This window comes from Phyllostomus hastatus, unplaced genomic scaffold, assembly GCF_019186645.2.
Source record: "Phyllostomus hastatus isolate PE091 unplaced genomic scaffold, TTU_PhHast_1.1 phas_scaffold_21, whole genome shotgun sequence".
Classification (NCBI taxonomy): domain Eukaryota; kingdom Metazoa; phylum Chordata; class Mammalia; order Chiroptera; family Phyllostomidae; genus Phyllostomus; species Phyllostomus hastatus.
The window spans coordinates 30,887,248-30,909,006 of NW_025334017.1; the positions used below are offsets into that span (position 1 = coordinate 30,887,248).

A 21,759-nucleotide genomic window follows, 5' to 3' on the forward strand; every position below is an offset into this window, starting at 1 on the left:
TTTTATTATTATAATTATTAGTTGGGTGTTCACTGTATGCTATGACAATGAAAAAGGTCAAGAAGGTTGTATTGGTCCAGTTAAAAATAAGTAAGTCACAGGGCTGTAATGTATAGCACATGACTATAGTTCATAATACTCTATTCATAGTTGAAAGTGGATAAGGAATAGATCTTAAAAGTCCTCATCACAAGAAAAACACTTTTTTGGTAACTATGTGTGGATAAGGAAGTTAACCAGACTTATTGTTGTGATCATTTCTTGATATATACAAATATCAAATCAGTATGCCATATACCTGAAGAAAATACTATGATGTTATGTCAATCTTACCTCATTTAAAGAAATATTGATTAGAATTATGGCCAATACTCTCAAATTTAATGATTTACCTTTTAAAGTTCTAAAGCACTAACATAACTAAGGCTTTGCACACATCCGGGCTGTCTTTACACAGGGTATATTGTTTCAATTTTAGATGTACATGATTCCATGCTGGGAGCTTTAGGGAGCAGGGGGAAGGTTAAATGATAGGTTTTTTGTTTTTTTTTCCTAAGAAGAAATGTGACCATATATGCCTAAAGGAAATCAGAGAGCTCGCCAGCCAGAGACTGGGGGAACTACGTTCACACAGCAGTGACCACAGAAGCTGAAGCTCTGATGCAGAAATGTGAGCAGTGCTTTGAAGAAACATGAAGGCAGCCAGTGTGGCTCAGTTGTGTAGTAGAGAGGGGGACCAGTAGAGAGGTCGGTGTGCATACAGGCAGATGAAGTAGAGCATTATAAAATGCTTCGCATTTATTCAGATTTGGGAAGTCACAGGTGGATTTTGAGTATATATGTGATACAATCTGACCTATGATTTCAAGACCACTTTGTGTGTTCATAAGAAATGGAAGAATCAGGGAACGGAAGAAACTAGTTGGGAGAGGGGATAAGAAGTAAGCGATGGCTGGTGCCCTAGATGTGTTTATATAAACAAATGCAATGCCATCAGGTGAAGGAAGTCAAATCATGAATATTAAGGAGAAAATATGAAATCAGTCACTATTTGTGTTTTATTACCTTTACTTAACATTGAATCAGATCATGGATAAGGATGATATAAGGTAGTTATGTGTCAACAGTTATTTTTTAAACTATGTAAAATAACAAAGAAAAATTATTTTCTAAAAACATTTTTTATTACAAAGTGTTTTGCAGGTACAGATATTCTGTTCTGCTATCATTTAATGCATGTGACTTTCTCATGAGATAATATGCAGGGTTTCTTATCACTGAGCAGAACTTCCCACAGGATGCTATCATTTTGGGTATACTTTTGATAAAGATAATCTCTCAGTGTCCAACATAAGCTCTTATAAACATTTTTTTTCAAATTTAAAAGGTGCACTTAATCCTAAACAATGATAAAAATCTATAATCTAAAATAGAAAAACTTTGTGCATTCTTACGGTTCGATTCAGGTTAAAAAATATTTACTTGGAGCCTTGTTGTATAAACTAATGCACTGCATGCTGAAAGGTGGTATGTAGCACAGGGCTTCATAAGTGTATGGTTTTTGAGGTGAGACTAAGACAATATTATGAGAAAAAGTAAAATATGTACAGTTGCATTTTAAACGTGTGCAGAGTAAGGTCATGTTTATTTTTGTATAAAAAAATAAAAAAACCTTATTTCCGCCCTGGCTGGCGTAGCTCAGTGGATTGAGCACGGGCTGCGAACCAGGCATTGCAGGTTCGATTCCCAGTCAGGGCACATGCCTGGGTTGCAGGCCATGACCCCCAGCAACCACACATTGATGTCTCTCTCTCTTTCTCTCCCCTTCCCTTCCCTCTTTAAAAATAAATAAATAAAAATCTTTAAAAAAAATTACTGTATTATACTGTAACTAGAGTTGTTTAAAAAACCTGGCTGGCGTAGCTCAGTGGATTGAGCGCGGGCTGGGAACCAAAGTGTCCCAGGTTCGATTCCCAGCCAGGGTACATTCCTGGGTTGCAAGCCAAAACCCCCAGCAACCGCACATTGATGTCTCTCTCTCTCTATCTCCCTCCCTTCCCTCTCTAAAAATAAACAAATAAAATCTTAAAAAAAAAATAAAATAAAAAAACCTTATTTCCTTATTTTGGCGTTTAGGAATCACAGTCCAATAGCCAACTTCCTACTTATACACGCTAAAGCAAAGGCTACCAGTCAGTCTAAAGCTCCAAAAGACTCAGCATGAAAAGCAGCTGAGACTCGCCATCTAACACGCAGACACTGATGAAAGCGAAATAGAGGCATGAGCAAATTAATAATGACAAAGGCAATAGCTAGAATAAGCAAAATTTATATATCTGCGGAACACTGAAGAGGGGGGCTGTGGATGTGATGTAACTCCTTATCTCTTATTTCAGGGAATCAATATATGTTGTCTAGAGTTGGTGAGACAAGAAATGGAGCTTCATAGGTAATGCAGGGTCACATAGAGGGCCATTAGAGCAAACAGGAATAGAAATTATTACAAGACTTGGCTGACACTTAGGATAACGGGGGGGGGGGGTCGGGGAGGATGACCATTGCTTTAAATGGTAAGCTGTTCTCTATTATATTTTTGGTTACTGCATGCATATTTTACTTTAGTAAAAACATCAGTTATATCTTAATTAAAAGTAACTTATCCTTATGAACAACAAACCCTCCCATCACTAATGCACATGCTTTACACACTAATTTTGACTTTTAAAGTATTAAATGAATAAATATGAAAGCCAGCCAGTCCTGTGTGTTTTGGATTTTATATGATCACAACAGAGAAAAACAAATAGATATGTGTTAAGCTGATAAAAAAGAAAAAAAAAAGCATTAATCTCTCCTTACTGTGTGACAGTGACAGTCACAGGACCAAATGCTTTAAATAAGTTATTTAATATAATTCTTGCAAGAACTTTACAAATGACACAACATTATCTCATGCTTAGATGTACAAAATAAATAATTTGAACAAGGTCACAGAGCTGACCCAAGCTTTTTTCTCGTTTTTAAATCATTGTTTATATTTAAATATAGCTAACTCTAAAACATGGGGATCTTTTTCCCTTCCAGTATACCAGAGATTAACAGTTATAGTCATATTTATAACTTCAAAGTATTTTGACTGTTTTCTAATAGCTTAAAATATGCATTGAATAACTTTTATCTGTTTTCCATAATACCTTGGCATTATGGTTAAAAGTCACATGAGATCCAATTATATTTATGGTAAATTTTTTTACCTCTAAAGGAATTTAAAAATACTGAACTCCTATGATACCTTTAGGAAGGGGGTAAATATGTAGCCACATGATGACATTAATAAATTATATTTAGTTAATATTAAAATGACAAAAATATAGTATTTCAACTAAAATATAACAGGCAGTGCATGTTTTCCAGTGCTATGCTTCTTGTTGAAAACTTTACTGGGTCCTCTGTATGTGTCATGTTCATTAATGGAGTCTTTGCAATAACTTATTGCAATAAAACTATTATCCAGTTTTAGTGATTTAAAAATTGAGGTTCAGCTTGCCCCAGGCCTTAGGTACATGAGACGACTTGAATCTGGGTCTCTTCTTCCCTCCAAATTGTTTGTATATATTACTATTACCAACATGGAACAAGATATTTAATTGGGCTGTAATTAATCCAATAAGAATTCATTTGTGTATATTATGACATACCCCTTGCTGATATTGGTACTGCTGTGACCTATCAATGGAGAAGAAATGGGATTCCTTCCCTGTTGGGAAGGAATGGGATTATTTCAAGCAAGCACGTTCTTAGTGAGCACATGCTGTACTCCGGTACTCTCGCCTTTCCCACCAAAATCAACAAAAGTCACCTATTTAATCATTTATCCCAGTGTGCAGAACCTATTATTTTGATCTAAAACTATTTGCATACTTTGAGTTTTGTCCATCAGAATTTTTAATTATTTTTTGTCTGGATTCTGAAATTTTCCGTAGTTTCTTGATGATCACTGAGAGTAAGTTTTGAAAAGTGTTTTAGTATGCTTATCTGGCTATAAATAAATTTCTCTTTTGTATAGCTCTTAATTCTGAGACAATGTAATAACTCTTTTCTTAAATTTCCTATTAACCTCCATGTATCCATTGTTTTTTCTTTTTTTCTTTGGGAGAATTAAATCCAGACTAATTAATTCTATTTTTATTTCCCTCATTTTCTGATAAATGAAATGATCAATTCAAGGCAAGAACTAAACAGCTGTTTTAATAGTAACAAAATGACCCTTTACTAGATACCTACCTTTTCTTTACTTCTTTATAACAACATTTTGAAGTAAAGAATTTCAATTTTCCCCATTTTAGAGATGAGTCAATAAGCCTAGAGAAGTTTAATGGATTGTGTTTTAGTCAGAAATCATCACATGCAATTCCAATCTATCCACATATCATACAAGTTGAAGAAATTACCATGTGCATCAGACACCAAGAATCCATGATTTTAACATCTGATCAGGGCTGTAGGGGTATTTCTTCCCAGTGAAATTCATAGTAAGCAACACAGTGCATACCATAAAACATAAACACCGGCATGCAAACATACATACTTGTACAGGTATATTGACTCCATCTTATTTATCTCCATATGTAACCAAAAAAGTTCCACAGATAATATTTATCTTTACTGGGTTCTTTGAATTATAATGTTTTTCTCTTTTTCTAATTTGTCTTCATTTATTTTATTAAATTTTATGTCAAATATAAAAATGCTAGTCATGATCCAGTGGACTGATTTTATGACTCACAGGTGATGACCCAGAGTTTGGAAAACCTGCCCTAGATGATGTCATCTCCATGTCCATTGTGTGCAATGCATTAGGATCGTTCACCTGCCTAGACCGTCTGTGATGACTTTCCATTGTGGCATCATTGTTTCTCTCTCCTTATTGACTGTTGTTTCCACTGTATTGCTATCCTCATAATATAGTTGTAGACAAGCATATCATTTTTGAACATGCAATACTATTTTTCTAATATAATTATTTTATTCCATTATAATACCCAATTCCAACAGCTCAAAATACAAAATTGCCATGGTGTACAATTGAACTCTCTGTCGCTTTCTTTTAAAATGTCTGTTTTTCTCACCACCACTTTCCCCCTCTTTCCAGAGACAACTATATTCAAACAACAATACACAAATGATTAAAAATAAAATAAAGTGTTTGTTTTTCATTAAAATAATTTCTAAAAACACTCTGTATTTGACTTTCTGTTTAACACTCAAATATGTTTTTTTTGTGAAAGGCCACAAGTCACTAGTTCCACAAAGTTGTGAACTGGTCCTTGTTTTGGAGAATTCTCTAGGAATTCATTCAAAATATGTATTTATAAAATTCTGAACCACCAGCATCAAACCTGCTTCATTGTTAACTGGTGACTTGCATGATTTCCCCTCTCGTGCCCAGTCTTGTCCCTTCAAAACCATCCCCAAACTGTTCATTGATGCAGCTAACTGCTTAGCAAATTCCGTTCCCCAAGAGAAGGTGCCTCTCCAATTGGTAACTGCCTTCATCTCAAAAATATTAAGTCTCTCCCCTTTCAATGTATTTTTCCTAAGACTTTTTCTAGTATCAGAGGACTTCTCCTAGCTATGATCATTGTCTGGTCTTTTGTCAAATTCATTCTGATGACTGGTCTTTTACTAACTCTAGCTACGGCAGTTCCGGCAACTTTCGTACCTGATATCATGCCACCGAAATTAGCTTTAGGTCCGTCTCCACCCTGCTGTGTCGTTCGGTCTTCCTTGTGCCACTGGAGCTGTCTGAGCAGCTCCGATTCAATTGTCACTTTTACGTGACCAGATTCTTAGGAGAAATAGATACTTTCCTTTACCCCTATTTCAGATAAAGATCGATCACTGATTCTTGATGATATTTAAGTTATTGCAGTTATCTACTTCTGTTGAAACGTCAGTTGCAGTGTGTTTGTTCCTCATTTACTCAGCCAGTGTTTTCTGAGCACCTGAGATTTCAGGCAATCTCCGAAGACCCGAGCACAAATGAAGAGGTGCTCTTGCTGCTCTCAGCTCCCAGCTCTCCTACCATCATGTGCATATTGCCTTAGAGACACCTGGGAATACAAACACTTTCCAAAACCATGTCTTTATTGAATTCAATCTAAAAACCCTTGATAAAATCTCTGCATTGCTATATCTAATTTGTAGGTTACGTGTTAAATGGTTGATTTTTTTAAAGTACAGACATGATATTAAATATTTATTAATTCCTTCTAATAATAAAAAAAAACAACTTAGCAGCCCTGGCCAATGTGGCTTGGTGTTTTGGAGTGTCATCCATAAACAGAAGGGTCATGGATTTGATTTCCAGTCAGAGCACATGCCTGGGTTGTGGGTTCAGTCCCCAGTTAGGGTATGACCAAGAGGCAATCAATGTATGTTTCTCTCTCACATGGATGTTTCTCATCCTCCATCTCTCCCTCCCTTCCCCTCTCTCTAAAAATCAATGAACATGTCCCGAACATGTCCTTGGGTGAGGAATAAAAAACAACAACAACAACAACAACAACAAAACTCAGCAAAAGAAAATGCTTCTTACCATGACAACTCGGTAAGGGTCTGTTCCATCCAGGTCTTCCATCATCTCCCATGATACAGGTGAGTGTTGAATAACCTTGAAGAACATAGCCAGCATCACAGTAATAGGTGACAGTTGACCCTAATTTATAATCCATTCCAAGTCTGGTGCCATTCATTATATTGCCTGGATCAAAGCAGGACTCTCGGAGTTTTGCTGTAAAACAATGTTGATATAAGTGAATTGTTTTAAAATATTGTTTTCTACATAGCCTTTAAGATTTCTGCATTATCACCACTAAAGGAGAGTGTCAGCACCCTTTCAGCCTCTGAGTGCTTGGCTTTTAAAGCAGCCCTTAACCATATCTGGCCGTTTTGCTAATTCATATTGCTTAGTAAGAGAATAAAATGCTTCATTGGTTTTCTCATTTAAATTAGTATCTAATATATATATATATATTTGACTATACATATATATAGACAAATATAGGATTTTAGGGTCTATATAAAAAGAAGTAGGACTCATTGCCTTATTTAATATTTCTTTGTTAATAGGCACCCGTTCCATGATGTCCCTGCCCATGTGGAGCTCAGTTCATTTCACCACTAAGGGGAAAATGAAAGACACTTTCTTTTGTCCTGAAAACACTTTTCTTAACCTACTTGCTCTTGTCATTTCCCCCCTATTTCTATCAGACGCCTGGCCATTGTAAGATGGGAACAAAATCTTTATAAAACAGTATCCAGAGGGGAGAGGGGAGGGAATTTCAGGGGAAAGGGGGAAGGGTTTACAGGAACAAGTATAAAGAACACACGGACGAAAACTAGGGGTGGGGTAGAAAAAGGAGGGAGGTGGGGAGGGCTGGGTGGGTGGGCTGGGATGCAAGTAAAAGATAGAAAATTGTACCTCAACAGCAATTAAAATAAAATTAAAAAACAAACAAACAAACAACAAAAACCAGTATCTTTTAAGACAGAAAGTTTGTCAAACTAAGCACTTTCAAAGCAAATAGAATGAGACAATTGTGAAAATATAGTCCATTCATGACAAAGGAAATGCTTCTTGCACACCCAGGTGCAGAATAAATTGAATAAACTCAATTTTTGAGTTACAATGCAAAACTAAAAACTTGATCTCCCAAATGTGTGTACCTGTGTCAGCATGCACACTTGCACACATGTACGCTCACACAATTTGCACCCACTTATTATATTCACTGTAGAAATTGTTTTCCAATCCAAGAAACTATATCTCTTCCCAGATAAAATATCCATACAATACTGTTTTCAGGTAAGAATCAGTGGGGCAAACACTAAATTTAGTCACTAAGAACCAGGCTTTAGTGTTGCAGGGGCTACTTGTTTAGTTTTAAGAATAAAACCTCACACTGAGTCTCCTTAAACAATCAAGAAAACACAATGTAATTTTTAGGCAGAACAACCACCTAGCATTTAAAGCTGGCCTTCATGAGATTGAACTAAATCCCATGAGGGAAATGGAATGATTGAAATTACTGGTTAAAAGGATCACTCTCTGACAAGTCTAACAGCCTAATATTTATCTTTTGGAAAGTTTGCCTTTCCTTCTTTAAAGCTTCCCCAAAAGTCTCTATCATTGATAAAGCTCAACAAAATTAAAGGCAACATTTTCCACAAAGGTATGAACATGATGGAAATTTAAAATTATGCATATAGGATAAAGGACAGGAACATGATAGAAAATATAAAGACGTGTAAGTATTCAAAGATGAAAACCATAAGCACCACACACAGAATTAGGAAGGTACTGTCATGAAAAAGTATGGCTGACTGAAAATAGCCTTGGGTGCTCATCATGTTTTGCCTGGGTCATCAGTGAGCAGGGTCCTGCCACATGGTGTTGGTCGTGAGCTTTTTCTAATAGAAAAAACTGATTGAGTGCTCAAGTTCAACTCTCCACAAGATGCTTCCTAGACCGCAATCACAAGGTCTAAACTTCCCCAGGGTCCTGTGTTTTGGAGCAGTTAGCATCTGCGGACAGCCCCAGTGAACAGCTGGCACCCCAAATCCTCACTGTTTGGTACCAAGCAGCCTGTGTATTCTCCTGGTGACATGGCCATTGTCCTACTTGGCTCTGTAAAATGGGAGACCCGGAGAAGGCTCAGTCTTCCTATTGGAATAAAATCCATGCCATGCCCATGCCCAGCAGACACCTTGTCCCTAGCATGCATTCCAAAAAGTGATGAAGATATTGGAGGACTCCAAGCAATTGTATCTTTCTCACTTGTGAGTTTTTCCTTTCCCTAAAAAAGCCTTCCTTAACTCATGGTATATAAAGTTGTGGAATTTATCCTGACTTCTTTTGATAGCCCTAAAGAGACAAACCCAGTCCCATGGCAATCACAAAAGACATTTAATTGTATATGCAATATTTTATTTCTTAAAACAAGAGTTAATAGATCTGAAGCAAATGTGGCACAAGGCTAAGGTTTGTCAAGCTAAATGGTAGATACTCGCAGTTTATTTTATTATTCAATATTACTTTCAGTTATTGAAAGCACTTCATAATTTTAAAAAGCCAAGTGGTATGTTACAAATCCAATATATGTATTTTCAAAACTCAACTGACAGCTTCAGTTAAATTATCACTATGCTCTTTATGCACTCAATTATTGAAAAATAAATTTTAACTTTAAACAGCTAAGATCTAATTTGTTTATAATCACTGAGAGTAAAACTTAAGGAAAATATATTTAGAAGCATCCATAGGCATTGTAATATTGATTCATTTAAATACATGCAAAATATTCTAAAATATTATAATTATCACTATATTTTATTATCCTTATTCTGAATATTGACATATTTAAATTACATTAGACATTTAGACATTTTCTGAAATATAATTATCACTATACTTTGTTCTCTTTATCACTGAGAGAAGTCTCTGAATAAAAAATATTTAAATGAATCTTCAGCTCCTCTAAAAATGAGTTTTTTAAAATTATTTTGTGGTTTCAGCCAACTCTCAGAGTATACTAATTGCTAATTTGTTTGCTGATACATTTCCTTTGGTAGTAATTAGGGAAATGCTAATTTCCTTTTCACAGATAGGAAAAGTCAGAGCTCTTTATGAGATGAATTGTAGGTAGCTTGCACTAAGAAATACACAGATAGTAACCACTGACAACAGCCAATAGAACATTATTCTCCTTCATAAAATACTCACAATTTAAATCATGATGCTAAAGTCAAATGTTCACATTTACCTTTATATTCTAAATGAAATCCAGTGTAACTAACAGATCCATCGCTCCGAAAAGCCAAATGCATGGTATTGGAGCTACTTTCTATTCTCTCTGGTAACTTGCTGTCTTGAAAACTTCCAATGAGTAGACTATTACTGTCTGGCCCATCGTATATATAGAGGAAGTCATAGTTTGGTTCTATGCTAAAACTAAATGAGAGAGAGAGAGAGAGAGAAGGAAGTGGTATGGTTATTACTAAGAAATTAACCTGAAGCCATATAATCATATACTAATATGGTCAGGATCTTTAAAAATAACAAGTCTCTTCAAAAATAAGTTAATTTGAAAATTTGCCTGGCAACAACACATTGAATATGAACATCAAGTCAGCAGTGAAAAACAGAAAAGACATCTTGATATTTTCAAATATGTCTAAGTTGGCATTGTATCTTCAGGGAATAAAAATGACTGTAAGGCAAACAGGTTAGCTGATGAAAGGGTAAACGTTTTAGAGTCATAAATGTAGGTTCAAACCTTGATTCTGTCTTTGTTAAGGTATGTATTCTTATATAAGTTACTTTATATCAGTAAAATGTGGAGGGTGATATCTATTTTTAATTTTTTCATTCAGATATTTTTCATCAGAAAATGAAACCTCTTTTTCTTTATCAGTTATACTACTTGCGTTGATTTCAAAACTTATAAGCAGTTTTGCTGTTTTAAAAGTCAACTGCATATTAGATTCAATCAAAAGTTTGAGATATAAATTTGCACTTAAATTATACAAATGAAGCAACACATAGTTTTAGGTATACCTTTTTGGGAAATAGATATATTTTCTTCTTTTAAAACTTAATGTAGAAGAAATCAAACACACTGTCAAAATTAAGTAATGTGCAAATAAAGACATTTTAGTATGTAAGTTTTCTAAATTGATACTTTAATATTGTAAAAATTGCACATTAAATTTGCCTAAGAAACCTGCCAAGGTATGATAATTGTCCCATAATGATTATGGAACCCACGTATGCATAAGGCAGAACAAAGCAATCATTTGTCTCTCTATCACCCAGCTCACATTTTGGCAGAGAAGGTAATGGACTTAATTGGGTCATTAGGAAAAGCTAGTAAGTTCATGATAAAACCAGTAAAGCTTGTCATTGTTGAACATCCGTCAGTGGAGAAACTTTTTTCACATATTATCATCCTTGCATCTAAATAAGAAATGTGTCAGGTGACAGATACTTTCAAATCTACTAGATTTACAGAGGTTGTTTCCTCCACAATTCTAATCCTTTATGTGTGCCTGGAGGTATAAGGGAGGGAGATGCCTCTGCTTACTTGTGCATAAACAGTGGTGAAGCAAGTACTGGGATAATGCAGAGGTTCCCAGCCTTTGATGTACACAAGGGACTCTGCAACATGAAAAAATTGGGGGACCCCCTACTTTGCTGTATTTTGTTTTCATTCATTCAGTTGCTTTACAAATCTAATGCAATTAATTGATCTTAAAACCTTTCAGTGCATACGAGGTCTGAATTTTAGCTTTTGCTGTAATATAGCAGAAGTTGGAGAATAGGGCCTTATTTTCTTACTTACTAGCCTTGGTCTAGGGTAAAACACAACCTTTCTGAACTTCATCTCTTTCAATTTAAGATTTCATGAGAATTACAACTTTCCGGTCCATCTCACTTTGGGGATAATCAGGACAAACAAGTGCTCTGTAAATGATACATTATAGTGGTGTTTACTATCCTTGAAGGCCAGAAGCTCAGTTAAAGTTGGATTGCAATACCTTTCTTTTTAATTTGTAGTTTGGGGTTAATTAAATACTTCAAAATATTGATTCATAACTTCTTTGAAAATGATAATAAAACAAAAACAGTGTTTTTCTAGGAAACCTTTGAATATTAACTATAATGATCATTTTTTCCTGAAAAACTTGAAAGACAGTACATTCTAGTAATACATTGTATTTTATAAGTCACTTTCATAAATATCAGCTTGTTCAGACCGATAATCCTGTGGTATAGGGAAGGGATCATCATTTCCATTTTCTAATGAGTGCACTAAGAATATGAGTGGTCTCCTTAAGGTCACATAATAAATGACACAGCTGGAAATCAAATTTAGGTCATGCACTTCATGTGAAACAGCCTCGACCACTCATTTACTTAACTAGAATAATTTTATAACAAAGCCCTGTATCATACATTTCATCATTTTTAATGTCAATGTTGCCATTTCCTCAACTGTAAAATAGGAATATTAATAATACTTACCTCAGGAAGTTGTCTTATAGCTGGGTCCTGCATATAACTAATAATATCATTGTTGCTTTGTTATTACCAATTATCAATATATCACTACAAAATTATAGAAATAAAAATTCTATACATGTACACTTCTTTTCAAATGTTCATGAATTCAAACTATCTTTAATTTTTTAGAAAATCTATCCCTGATATATTAGAAAAAATGCATAATTAATCTTGACCTTTTACCGAACTACCGAGCAGTTTTAACACACTAGCAGAAGGAGGAGTTGTGTTACTCGAGCCCAAGTACATGAGTCTTGGACACTGAAGAGTTGTAACATTTCTACTTAGGACATTTTTGATTTGTCGATACCAATGACTCCCAGTGAAATGTTAAGGGCAAGAGGTATGTCAGGTTTTGTCATCACAGCCTATTAGCTCCATGTGAGAAAACAGAGACTCATTCAAATAATGTACCCAAGGTGACAGGGATGACAGCGGCAGAGCCAGGGCCCAAAACTCAGCTGTCTCCTTTCTCACACAATACGCTACATTCTCTGTGGCTTCCGTACTGACTGAGCTAACCCTGCGATCAAGTACAAGGTTAAACAACAAGTGCCAATTTGAAAACACTTCCGTGGAGAAATATAAGGAGGATCCATGCAATTCTTTTTTTGTCAGCTTGCTTTAAGGAAACCACCAGCAGAGGTGGTAAATAGATTCTACATCTTCCCAAGCCCAATGGTGGTGCTGCACAGATGGATATTTAGATGCTTCGAAAGATTTTGGGTGACCCACTTATGGAGGAAGAAAAAAATCCTTGAAGTACTGACCTTTTCATCTTGAAGCTTAGGAAAAACTGAATTTTTTGAAGCTGTGATGGCAAGTACAAGGAGGCAGAAAAGGTTATAAAGAGATCACATTTCATGCGAGTCAATAAGCCACCTGACTTTTAACACGTTTCCCGTTCACTGGAACCTGGTGAAGATGCTCACTCACCAGCCTTCTGAACTGCACTGGCACCTCTGCTATTAGACAGGGCTTTGCAAACTGTAGACTGTGGCGTGTTGGTATTGGAATTAATAAGCAATGATAAAAATGTCATGTATAGAAATAAAAATTTGCCTAAGTAAACATTAGAGCAGATGACAACAAGATTTTTTTTTTATGTGGGAATGCACAGGCCCTCACCTGATAAATGCCAAAGAGATGACATAGTCTGTGTTGACAGTGATTGTCCAGTCACAGTCCCTGCTGTGGGGATACGGGTGAGGGAAGTTTGGCGAAAGAATAAAGCCCGAAGATCCCGTTAAGTTGCCTCCACAGGGTGCTTGGAATAAACAAAGAAAACCCATTAAGTAATTAATAAAATGTATTAGCTATCAATATTTGTAAAGACAGTTTTTAAAAGATGTTGAGGCTCCTGGTGGTAGAGTCTGACTTTACATAAATGAGAAAGACAGAGACAGATTGAGATACTCGTGATTTCATAATGACTCCTGTACATACTCAGCACATCAGAACTCTTCTTTTAAAATTATAATTTTCTCAGGTAAATTTTACCATTTTGTTATAAGGTAGTCCCCATTTTGTTGACAGCATAAAACTGGGTGGGTAGGAGGAAAATTCTGGTTCTGGTAACACTGCAGATCTCTGTTTTTTGTCTGAGTCTAGATATGCAAAGTCATGAACACAATTTGGGAACTTTTGCCATCTAAATTATGGATGTCCACCATTACAGTTCTCCACACCCCTCACTACCCTGGCCTCAGTGTCTCAGACACAGTAGGGTAACACAATCAACCTGGTCAACTATGTGACCAGGACAACATCCTCAACCTGGTCACACAGTCCCTCTTTCTTCTCCAGAACTTTGTACATTTACCTCCTGCACCCTCTAGCTTCTTCCCTTCATCCACAGCATACTCAAGTCTCCTTCATCTTAAAAATAAAATGAAGTCCCCAAAAAGTGTTTAATTTTTTACCTGAGGGTCACTTAAGAAATCCCTTCGACATTTTGTGTGGGGTTAAATGAGTTGATGAATTCACTGTTTTTGGCACCAGGGACCAGTTTACTAAAAGGTGGGGGGGTGGCAGGGAGGACAACAGGGGACTGAGTTGGATGGGACATAGGAGGCAGAGCTCAGAGCTCAGGTGGGCTTTGATGCTCACCCTCTGGGGATTGCAGGGTGGGGCTACAGGAGGCAAAGGGGAGCTCAGGTGAGCTGGGCTTGCAGCTCTGTTCCTAATAGGCCACAAACTGGTAGCAGCCCACAGTGGGGGATGGAAACCCCTGCAATAACCCATCCCTTTCATTTTCCTATGACGAGCCCAGGCACAAACCCTGCTAATTCCCACTGTTTGACTCAAATGGTAAACTGAACTGCTTGTCCACCCAGATCGATCAGCATTAAATGCCCGCGACCAAAGTAGGGTTATATTTCCCTCATTCCTCTTTGTCCCTGAACTTTGGCCCACTCTTAGCCTTGAGCCAGCACACAGCCACTCCTGAGAACCAACCGGACTCAGCACAACACTCTCTGATCTAGTATCCTGCCCGGCCACCCTTGCATCCCACCTCCCCGCACCTGGTTGTTTCTGGCCTTGTGTACTCCTCTCTATAAGAGCAAACTGCTTTTCACTTAACTCGGGGTGCTGGGACATCTCAGGGTCACATGAGTCTCCCTGTCACAGCAGTCCCTGCCCCCACTGCCCTACCCTGACATCATTATTTTTTAATAAAAGTCTCTTTACCTATTTCAAATTTACCTTTTATTTTACAAGGAAACTTTTGAAAAGCAGATCTAATCACATTGTTTCATATCTGTGTGCTGTATTTACCCACAGGCTGACTAACATGATTAGCAAAGCAAGTCACCACTGGGAAATATGGTTTCTCATGTTATATTTCAAAGAAAAGCACCACAGTGTTCATTTTGAGAAACCTTATTTTCATAATAAGTTGTATTTGGAGAGACACGGTAACTTTTTTGTTGCTTAGGGATCTAGATGTCTTTATTTGGTACTCTCACCTCTCATTCTCTCGCCAGTCATGGCTAGCTCCCTTGCCAACAATACAAAGGCATCTCAGCTCTCCCTGAAATGACTTTTCCACTGACTCGTGCAATGGAGACTTTCCTGCTTTTAGCTTTCTCTTCATATCTGTACTCATCCTTAACTGTTGACTACATTAATTTCACTGTCTTTATTTTCAAACTCCTAATTTTCTTTGTATAGACCTGTTTCATCACCAAGGAATTTTTCTTTTACTTCATCTTACTATTTTATTATTCTCCTATGTTTCTTACCTAGTTATCTCTAATTTTCACTCTATCACGTTCTTAGTTAACCATACCCATTTTTTTACTTTGTCTTTGATTATATATGGATGACTTTTTTCCTATTTTCTCTATCAGATTTATCTGCTTAATCCTACATCATATGCCCAAATGCACACTGGTTATCTCTACCTGATAGCCTATAGGTACATTAAAAACAGAATATCCAATATGCCCAAAGCTCAACTCAAATTTGTTTCTTCTTTTGCATTCCTTTGTTGTTTGATTAGCACTATCATCCACCTATATCCCCTAGCTAGAGATCTAAAATTATTCTTCTCTTTTCTTCACTTCTCTTTCCACACATACTTGTGTCCAATCCAATCCAAAACTCCACCTCTCTGACCCTCATGGATATTTTTTAGCCCATCTCTTCTCTCCGTGCCTAGTAGCATATTTCTAGATCTGACCTTTGCATCTGCCTCCAGAATTACTGCTGTGGCTTCTTGTTTCCCATGCTTCTAGGTTCCATCAATTCATCTCTCCCCTAGTAGAAGCATCTAATTATACAATGCTCAAGTACAAAATCCTGCAGTTGTTCCACATCACACAAAAGATTATGCCTCAGCTCTAGCACAGATTTCATAATCTAATCCCTGTGACCTTTCCACTTGATTCAACCATTGCTCTAGACATAATTTACACTCAAATCCCACCAAGGTGCTCAGAGTTCCTGTTGCTTCCATGTACTTGCCCATACGACTTGTTTTTCCTGAAATGCCTTTTGCCTTTCTATACTTATATAGCTTAGTTACATTTCAAGATTCATTCTGCCTCTAGGAAGTTTCTTGGAAATTTTCAGTCTGGGCTCTGTTTAAACTTTCTCCAGTGCACTTTAGTATCCATAGCAACCTCTGCCTATCTCCATTATTTCTCTTATGATATTTTATTTAAATATTCCTTTCAGGTGTTGGAATTCACCACTAATCTGTGAGATTAAGACTGTGATTTATATGTTACTTTATCCCCAGGATTCAGCACTTACTGTACATTCCATACACGTTTGTGGAACTGGTAGTGACCCTTTGTATTGATTATGAAGGTAGTTAACATGACTACAGATGAATGTGCAAATCTAATTTGTACCTATGTGTTTTGATAAGAGTAATAGCATATTTTGCCTTTGATACTTGTAAAATCAATGTGAATTTGAAAATAAATAGAAAAATATGTGTCATAACAGCAAATATATGTAAGTATATATGCATAAAAGACAGAAATAATAGCAAAATGTTTCTTGTGTTTATTTTCATGTGTTTAAGTTGTGGGATTATGTGTAATGTGATAGAGCACTCTTTGCTTCACTTTTTCTTATTTTTCACAGGAACACTGGTGTTTTTATTGTTATAAATTTTATACACATACACACATTCATATATATACTTATGTAGGTATACCCTTTCTCATAAAATATATAGAAAATATATTACATTTTTAAGTATTTTATGGAATATATTTCATGACTATATTATATTTGGGTATAAGATCCTATAATTTTTTTCAAGATTTTTATTTATTTTTAGAGAGGGAAGGGAGGGAGAAAGATAGAGAGAGAGAAACATCAATGTGCGGTTGCTGGGGGTCATGGCCTGCAACCTAGGCATGTACCCTGACTGGGAATTGAACCTGTAACGGCACTTTGGTACACAGCCTGCGCTCAATCCACTGAGCTACACCAGCCAGAGCTAAGATCCTATAAATTCTTTTAATTCTATTATTTAAATTATTTATCAAGGTTTTTCTGATTTATTGATGTAATTGATTCTGAAAATCTACAAGAGCCATTGAAATAATAAAAAACATTATTTGACATTTATATATTTCAAACACTCAGTGAGTAAAGAAAATTTTTGTTACCTTAAAGGTACTCAACTTTAATACCATTTGAAAAATGCATATTTTTAATGCATCTAATGGTACAGCATGAAGAATAAAATTCTCTTCAAGTCAAATAGATTTTTCAATTAAATATTCAGTTGGGTTCCATGAAATTTGGACATTGATATTTTTTTCTTAGTATAGTTTCTTATGACGAAGTTACACAGACCACTATTGATAACTGTTTTACAATCTTCTTAATTATTCACTCCACTGCAATTTTATTTGTGTTTACTGTCTATCTCAGCAGCCCACCCACACTGATGTCTTTGTTATTTACCTTCATATTGAGTGCTGCTACTTTCCCTCTGGCAATGTCACAGTAATCTTCACACTGTCAATTTTGTGGGAATGAATTCTATTAACTCTCTTAAAGATGACGTCCTTCTGCTTAGCACTTGCCATAAGGCTGACTACTTCTACATGCAAGCAAAATGCTTTATGCTCCAGGGTCTGAGACACAGACTTATGGAGTTTCTAAAAAAGTTCAGGGTTTAATCTTTGGCGTCGTGTTTCCAATCACGGAGTTCTTTCTTATCAGTTGCAGAGGTCAAGCTTTCTGCAGCCTTAGCAATTTTTCAGACATTTTATTTTTAGGTTATTTTCTTCCTCAGAGAAGCTCTAATGCATATCTTCTCCTCAAGCTATCTTTTCCTACCAAACATAATATGCAGCACCATAATCCACACAAAAACTTTCCACAATCAGCTCAATTTAAGTAAGATTTAGTGTTCAACTGTTTCCCCCCACCCCACCCCAGAATTAGGACTTGCTAGTCTTGTTTACACATGGAATTTTATAATAACCAATCTCAAAATTCTTCCTTTGATTTTTATTTTAGTGATTACTAGAACTTCAGTAAAAAGCTGTTCAGTATTTAGAATTCTAAACATAAAAACCTACAATAAAGTCCTTCTGGTTATTCTACAAAGCAACACCCTATTAACCAAATCTAAGAATCACAATGAACAAGAAGTTCTACATTAAGTCTGCGGTGTTCTGTCATTTGCTCTTTACACAAAGATTCTCTTTATGAGACACTCAGTTAAATTCCATTCAGTTGGAATGCGACATTGTGATTTAATGGCATTTTTTTTAGGTTAACTGAGTAGTAAACAAACAAAAACTTCACTGTTCCAGTTTTTTTTCTTAACAAATATTTATGCTTGCTTCTATGAGTTTGTTACAATGAATATGAATTAATTAATTTTGATGACTTAAAATCTTGCAGGGGGACATGAAGAGGTATAAATGGAAATAATAAAGTGCAGAGGGAGATATGGCTAAATCAGAAATGGTCCAAGCTATGCCCTTATTTTGTGTTTTTTAAAAAAGTCTCTATAATAGGATTTTCCTTGGACATGCACCTCATTTTCCACACAAGTCTAGAACTGTCTGCCCTCTCCCTGCCTGGTCTGAGCTATTGAATATGTTTTGCTTAGTGAATCAGATGATTTTTTTTTAATACCAACATACAAAATACAAAAAATGTGATGTGACAGTTCTGATTTTTTAGTTTCACTTCACTAGAAAGTAGCTGTGCAAGAACAAGAAACTTCCCTGTTACGTTTTACTAATAAATTCTCAATGTTTAAGTCGGTACCTACAATATATTGAGTGACTAATAAATTTTGAGTTTGCAACTCCAGTATAAAAAATTACAAAATGGGGTAAAATAAATCTAAATAATTGAGTCATTGAATTTGTTCACTGACTCGCTAGTTAAGCTATTATCATGTTTTAAAAAATACTATAAAATGATTATTTAAAATGCATTTATGAGTGTGATTAAGTAAAAATATAAGGCTTTTTCTCTTAAATAGTGTAAGAAATATACTATTTTGTCTGTGCTAAATGGCATAAGAAATACAAGGATGAACAAGCTATGGAATCTTCTCTCAGGTTGTTTACATTGGAGTGAGAAATAGAGTATGTGAAGAAATAAAACTTTGAGTAGAGAGCACATATATTGGTGAAAATGTATCATACATTTAAACACCACCAATTCTAAAATACTTAAGCTAAAAGGTTGGAGATTAAATGAGTTTAACATAAAAAATTAACAATGAGATTTTGAAACAAAGACTACATAGCAAGTTTTGCACTGTTTTTATTCCAAAGGTGGTATATCCCTCTCACTTTTTCTCAGGCCCAGTACAGCAGTGAAATGCACTTTAATTTTCTGGAGTCTAACTTGGGGATTCAGGAAGAGAGCATGGGGACTAAAGGCAGAGAGTTGGAGGCAAGAACAAAGCAGTTAAAACTCCTTAGATCATCAAACTCAGAACTAATATTCTTTTAGAATACATAAATTGAATGAAAAAGTCAAAGCTTTGAAGCACAAGCTTAAGTTCCAATAAAATTTTTTTCTTAGAAGGAATAACTATTACAGAGGCAAAATCAGTATGACCCATTTAAAATGTAGTCTAAACCACTGTTTAAATACTAAAAGCGGTGTGTAACTGCATTTCTATAGTAGATAAAGAAAGATCAGGATTTTTCAAGAGCTTTGTTTCTTAACTCTTTTAAGGATCTTAGGACTACTGAGAACCTAATAAAATTGTGGACCTGTCCCTCACAGGAAAATTATGATCATTTCAATAAAGGTCATTGTACATTTTTTGAAGGTTCATGGATCTTTGAAATCTTAGACTTTCATATTAGGACCTGTTCTTAATTAATGATACCAATGCCCATTTATAACCACTTTATACTTATTTAAAATTTTAATTGTTCTTTAATTCATACCTATACAGACTGGTGGGCTGGGCTGCCAGAAGTACCGATTTTCTACCTGAATGCAGGTTATTCTTTCTTCTCCTTGAAGTTCATATCCAGGGTCACACTGAAAGACAACAGTGTCCCCAGGTTCTCGGCCATCCCCATTTCGAGTTCCATTCATGGGAACACCTGGATCACGACATGCAGTGGCGACAGAACCTATGAAAAGATAGAAACACAATTTTAGTTTTGGAGGTACCAAATCAATTCCACAGTTCCAGACACTAGAGTTAGAACCTTCCACGTACCTACGTGCTTCTAGAAAATTAAAAATCCTTCAGCTGATCTTTAATGCCCATACAATACATATTTAAATATATACTAGTTAAGTAACTTGTGTGCTAAATTATTTCAAGAAAGGGTATGGCATTTCAGTAGCTAAATGGTAGATTTACTCAGAATTATTAGATGCTCTGTGAAAGACACTGTGAAAAGTATGAAAAGAAAAATGCATGCTGGGACAACATGTCTGCATGGAATATATTCCACAAAGGATTTGTATCTAAATGTATATAAAGAACTCTTGAAACCCATCTATAAAAAAGAAAAAAAAGAAGCAGAAGAAAAAATCTAATTACAAAATAAACAAAAAAAATTCAGTGAAGAGGATTCCAGATGGCACATGAAAATGCATTCAACATCATTAGCCATTAGGGAAATACAGATTAAAACCACGATGAAATATCACTACACCTATCAGAATGGCTAAAATAAAAAATTAGATAATACCAAATGCTGACAAGATTCTGGAGAAAACTAAACTACTTATCCATTGCTGGTGGGAATGTAAAATGGTACAGTCACTCTAAAAGGAAGTATGGCAGTTTCTTGCAAAACTAAACGTGTGCTTACCATACCACTCAATGATTGCACTCTTGCCCATTCACCCCAGAGAAATAAAAACTATGTTCTCATAAAAACATGAACACAGATGTTCATAGCAGCTTTATTGGCACTAGTTGAAAACTAGGAATGACCCAAAAGCCTTTCAAAAGGTGACTAATTAAACTGTGGCAATTCATATCACAGAAAAGTACTCAGCAATAAAAAAGAATGATATACACATGACAACTTGAATGGTTCTGAAGGGAATTCTGCTGTGAGAACATACACCAAAAGGCATGCACTGTTTGACTAAATCTATGTAACATTCTCGAAGTGACAAAATCATGAAGATGGAAAACAGGTTAGGAGTTACCAGGTGTTTGGGGCTTGAAGATGGAAGGAGGTGACTGTGTTCATAAAAGTAACACGAGGGGTTCTTGTGATGATCTGCACTGCATTTTTGATGTACTGGCAGTTGTCATACACATCTACATAGAGCTAAATCAACACCCACATGTATATTTAAAACTAGTAAAATCTAAATAAGATCAATGGATTATAGGTCCATTTTCTGGTTGTGACATTGTGCTATAGTTGTGTAAGAACTGTTATTGGGGTAAACTGGGTAAAAAGTACGCAGGATCTGTCTTTATTATTTCTTACAACTGCAGGTAAATCTAAAATGATCTAAAAATAAAAACTTTAAGCACAGCAGTGGAGGAGAATAGTATGAAACCATGGGAAAGTAACATTTTTCTATGCACAGTATATGGCACATTTAATAATAGAATTAACTCCAATTATGTAGGTTAATGGAAAGTATTATTTTGAATTATCACAAAGTACATTTACCCTAAAGCATATGCCAATTAAGTA

General features: G+C 35.6%; 1 protein-coding gene across 3 annotated transcripts in view; it reads right to left on the reverse strand.

Moving 5' to 3' along the window:
- Nucleotides 1-21,759, reverse strand: part of CSMD3 (CUB and Sushi multiple domains 3) — an 891,194-nt gene that overhangs the window by 218,277 nt on the left and 651,158 nt on the right. For all 3 annotated transcript variants that reach the window (XM_045861257.1, XM_045861256.1, XM_045861255.1), the window contains 4 exons: nt 20,026-20,217; nt 13,253-13,391; nt 9,825-10,012; nt 6,599-6,793 (listed from right to left, as the gene is read on the reverse strand). In XM_045861257.1, coding sequence (XP_045717213.1) covers nt 6,599-6,793; nt 9,825-10,012; nt 13,253-13,391; nt 20,026-20,217 — 714 coding nt within the window. The remainder of the gene's footprint in view (nt 1-6,598; nt 6,794-9,824; nt 10,013-13,252; nt 13,392-20,025; nt 20,218-21,759) is intronic.